This window comes from Adiantum capillus-veneris, chromosome 28, assembly GCF_014529385.1.
Source record: "Adiantum capillus-veneris isolate H3 chromosome 28, ASM1452938v2, whole genome shotgun sequence".
NCBI classification, from domain to species: domain Eukaryota; kingdom Viridiplantae; phylum Streptophyta; class Polypodiopsida; order Polypodiales; family Pteridaceae; genus Adiantum; species Adiantum capillus-veneris.
Genome location: NC_140958.1, coordinates 55,797,271 through 55,802,305, shown reverse-complemented (window position 1 = coordinate 55,802,305; position 5,035 = coordinate 55,797,271). Strand labels below are relative to the sequence as shown.

Sequence of the window (5,035 nt, the reverse complement as noted above, 5' to 3'; positions counted from 1 at the left end):
AGAGAGAGAGAGAGAGAGAGAGAGAGAGAGAGAGAGAGAGAGAGAGAGAGAGAGAGAGAGAGAGAGAGAGAGAGAGAGGGTGGGTGGGGGAGGGAGAGGGAGAGAGATCTAGAAATCTATACTACTTTGAGCATTTATCTAAAGAGACATATTGTAAAGTCAAGTTTTATGGAAAAAAGTCCTAGAGCAACTACACTTAGAGTGTCTCTTATTTTTTTCTTACGAACTTTATGGCACCTAGGGTATTTGCTGAATGTTTTGGTCATGGATTGGAAGCAATGGAGATAGTATTGGATCATATAATGATTCATTACTCTCCGGAAAAGAAAGCTGACTTCTTTCAAAGCATTGTTCAAGGTTTCTTTCCGGGTGTTACTATAGAAGAATCTTGAGAGCCTATGACTGCACGTCCATGACTTGAGATGGGGTACCCTTTCACCAGGTGTTTGTCAGAATCCAAATGATCCCAGTCAATGGTTTCACAACCTACACCTTTTGCAAATTCGAGTAAAGTTGGGATACTCGGATGCCCTCTACCTGGATTCTGAGTTAGGTTGTTGTTATATATCTAAAGCTTATAGCAGAATTAATGCTTTAAAGAGCATTGTAGGACATGATAAAATAGAGAATCATAAGGAGCCTATTTTCAAGCGTCCCAGTGCTAAACGCTCTTTTCCCATTTTCAAATATAGATGGGGTTGATCATGTATTGAGCAAAACTTTTAACTAGTGACAAAAGCGATTCATGAGCATTTTGGTTTGTTTCCACTTCTCATGCAATCCTTTGTTCTTTTTCACATCTAGATAGAGATGATGTTTATTTTTGTTTCTAAAATAGCAAGCACTTAAAAAGTGAATATTTTGGGAGGGTTATTTTTTAATTTACAAGCATTCAAACCTTTCTCTTTGGTTGTCACATTTCTCTTTGCAACCACTTTAGTTTTTTGTGGACAGTAAAATGGAGATTAGTCCTGCCATTCCACTCGCTATTGCATGTACAATGGCTTGATATCTTCTTGAATAGCTCTAAGTGCATCAGGGTGATGAGGAGATACTGTCATCTCTTCCTATTCGCAATGTGCATGCAGCAAAGAGAGCAACTAGAAATGTCGGGAGGAATAGTGCATCAACTAATGAAGAGGAGATACTGTCATCTCTTCCTATTTGCAATGTGCGTGTGGCAAAGAGAGCAGCTCAAAATATCGAGAAGAATTATAAAAAGCAAATTATTGAAACCATGCTAGAGATCAAAGCCTCTTGCAAACAGGATGGAGACAATGCAAACTAATGTCTCTGATGTGGGTGAAACTTTAAGCTCTGCATTGGAGATTGAAAGTGGGATACTATGGAAATTGTGAGAAGAGACAAAAGAATCAAACTTGTAGAGATTAGAGAGTGAGGCATACTTGAGAGAGAAGATTTTTAAAGTTGAGGATCCTCAAAAGATGATATTGGCATCTTTTGAGGATCCTTAAAAGATGATATTGACATCTATTTAGAATCTTCAAAAAGAGGCTTCATAGAGTCAACGCAAATCAAAAGGACGAATTCAAGACAATACTCTACGACAAATTGTGCCAGGATTGAGAAGTATCGTCAACAAGCTGGGTGCTTTGACAAAGGTTCAACGTTCAGGATTTTTAGATATCCGAGCTACCTCAAATAAATTAAGAGTTTTGGCTAGATTAGTTCAATCAAAGCAGTGTCAAGTTTCTCAACGACCTGATCCTACTAATGGAAGAAATATGTAATGCTATGTTGTATCTTCATTAAACTATACTTTTTAATTGAGTCATTATCAATGTATCAAATATATTTAGTTTAGAGGATATAATTTGATGTTCTAGTTTACATTGATTTTTTGTTATGCATAAGAATGTCCTTTTAATGACTCATAAAAAATATAGCAAGTATATTTTAAGAGATCTATTTGCACGTAATTTCGTAGATGGTATCTGGACCATATATATTATCACCTGGTCATGCACGACGTAGCCAACTATGTGATGAATCACGAAAGGCGAGACACCAAATAGCACTAGAGAGAACAAGGCATTCACTATAAAGTACTATGAAAAATTTGTTGGAGTGCAATGAAAGGGAGAGCATGCATGATGTACATGAAGGAAACTCTGAAGCCATGGATGTTGGGAACATAGCATTGCGAGACTATAGAATCTATTGTTCTCTTTGAAGAGGGAAACTATTCTAAAGTAGAAAAGCATTGTTTGTCCATCCGCTTTGGATATCCAACTTCTCTCCTTTTACATCACAAGTCTATGCCACCAGTTCTATCCAAAAAGTGTGTGTTGCACAACTTAGGAAGCTTAGAGTTTGTTTGCTCCAAATGTGGAGCAAAGGCTTGGAAGGACGAAGGAAAGACTATCCAAACATTTGTGGATAAATATTGTTGCTCTGATGGAAGAGTTCGATTACTTCCTTTGAATGAGTCACCAAATGAATTGAAAGATTTGATGAGCTCAACCACAACAAGAAGTAGACAATTCTTACAAAACATTCAGAGATATAATAATGCATTGGCATTTGTGTCTCTTGGTGCCCATATCAATGAGACTACTAATTATGGTGGGAGAGGTGTATATACTTTTAAGCTTCATGGCTCTGTTTATCATAGCATTGGTTCTTTAACGCAGTTGAAGGAAAAACTGAAGTTCCACGCTTTCCACAATTATATTTTTTCAATACCGAACATGAGTTGAGCAGCATATTACATCATGTTTCAAATTTAGATCGTAGTATTCTAGAGTGTTTACAATTGATGATGCATAGAGTAAATCTCTATGCAAATGCTCTACGATTTGTTGCTTCATTGTCTGGAGATGCTATTGTACCCAATATGAGGATGGTTATTGCGGAGCATCATTGTGATGGTTGGCAATATCTTGCTCCAAGGGGTTCTAAAGTTGCTGCAATTATGCCAGGACAAGGGTATGATAAAAATATTGGCTATTGCGACATTGTATTGAATTTTTGACACGGGGGACTGAAAAGAATCTCCAGCATGCATCGAGCTTACATGTCCTTATTGTATGTTTTATTATTTCCAAGTGGAGAAGATGGGTGGCATCTTTATTTACAAACTACCGATGGAAAAAAATTGAGTCAAAAGCAATATTATGTCTTTCGCTTACAAATAAAAGATGATACAGTGGAGTGTCTTCTTTGAGGGGGTAGGCTACTACAATATTATGTCGTGGATGCTTATAATATTATGGAGGAGTCATGGCTTTTGTGGATGCAAAATAACCAAAAAACACTTTGTGGTGAAGTGTACCAAGGATTGGTTGACATGGTTGAGGCTAGAGATGGCTGAAGGTCAAAATGTTGACCATAGAATTATTTTGCCTTCGTCTTTTGTTGGAGGTCCAAGATATATGTGCCAACTATTTCAGGATGCAATGGCAATTGTTCATAGTAGGGGTAAACCGGATCTTTTCATCACATTCACATGTAATCCACGATGGAAGGAAATAGATGATGCATTACTACCTAAACAAAGGGCTGTTGATCGTCCTGATGTGACTACACATGTGTTTTATCAGAAGTTCCAAGATATGATGCATTTACTTATCAAGCAAGCCTTATTTGGGGAGGCGATTGGACATGTTTCAGTGATTGAGTTTCAAAAGAGAGGTCTTCCTCATGCTCATATACTGTTGATACTTGCATCGGAATATAAGCCCATAGATACATTCCACTATGAAAAGTTGGTTTATGTAGAGCTCCCTGACAAGAATGTGTTTCCAGAGTTATTTGATGTAGTGAGCCGTTGTCATGTTCATGGGCCATGTGGTCCTTTGAACCCAAGTTCTCCATTTATGGTTGATGAAAAGTGTAGATTCAAGTTTCCAAGAATATTTTCTACCTGTATGAATATAAATGGTGGATATCTTGTGTAATGAGACGAGATGATGGAAGGTTTGTTCCGTCTAAAAATTATTGTAGGGATGCGTTGTAGCACGACCTAATCGCAACCCACAAAATTGTCAAATCGTGGATCTGAAACCCGGCTAGGGCATGGAAGCACGAGCCTTGGATGTATAGACATAGAAGATTCAAGGGATCCTTCTTCTCATCATAGGGAGAAGCCATGGAAAGGGGCTTCCTCTAATCAACAACACATTCCTACTCACTAATCAGTTGCACACAATCACGTGGTTGAAATTAACCTCTCACATTAATCACTCTTATTCACAACTCTTAATCACAACTACACAAGCATGCAATTAACATACCTACTCCGCATTAGTGTGTCCATTCTGGAACAACCCCTCAATGCGACTACGTATGCACACACACTAACCGCACCTTGTAGAGAGAGATGAAGAGAAGGAAGGCATAGCCCTCACACACCATGGCCAATGGTGTGGATAGAATAGATTAACTCAGAAAAGGGATTAGAGATCTACCATCACACTAATACAATCTCACTCCACATAATCAAGCCATGGCCACACCATGGCCATGGTGTGGATAGAATAGATTAACTCAGAAAAGGGATTAGAGATCTACCATCACACTAATACAATCCCACTCCACATAATCAAGCAAAGAAGATTTATAAGAAAGAAAGAGTAATTGATTATTAGAAATCAAGAGCTACATGGTCCTAGAAAGCCCATGAGCCTCATGACCATCCACTCTACAAAGAGGAGTCCTCACCCAAGAATGACTTCTCACTAAGCATAGGGCTCTTTTATAGCTTTGGGCCTCAAACCCTTCAACTATGGGATTAAGTTGAGCTCTCTAGTCTAGACTCATACAACTTTGGAACTCCTACATGAGTCCAAGCCCTATAAAATGAAAAGGAAATATTGTGCACTATAGCACATTCACAGCTTGGTGCATAATTGGTGTAGCCTGTGTTAGCCGTTGCTAACATTGGGATAAAGTTGAGCTCTCTATCCTCGACTCATACAACTTTGGAACTCCTACATGAGCCTAAGACCTATACAATGAAAAGGAAATATTGTGCACTATGGCACATTCACAGCTTGGTGCATAATTGGTGTAG

The 5,035-nt window shown here is 38.4% G+C and overlaps 1 protein-coding gene across 1 annotated transcript; it reads left to right on the top strand.

The window, feature by feature from the left end:
* The first annotated feature begins 3,326 nt into the window (after positions 1-3,326).
* LOC147420481 (uncharacterized) lies at positions 3,327-3,920 on the top strand. The gene has a single exon (XM_086504546.1). It carries the CDS (start codon positions 3,327-3,329, stop codon positions 3,918-3,920), a length of 594 nt encoding a protein of 197 aa, XP_086360672.1.
* The last annotated feature ends 1,115 nt before the right edge of the window (positions 3,921-5,035 follow it).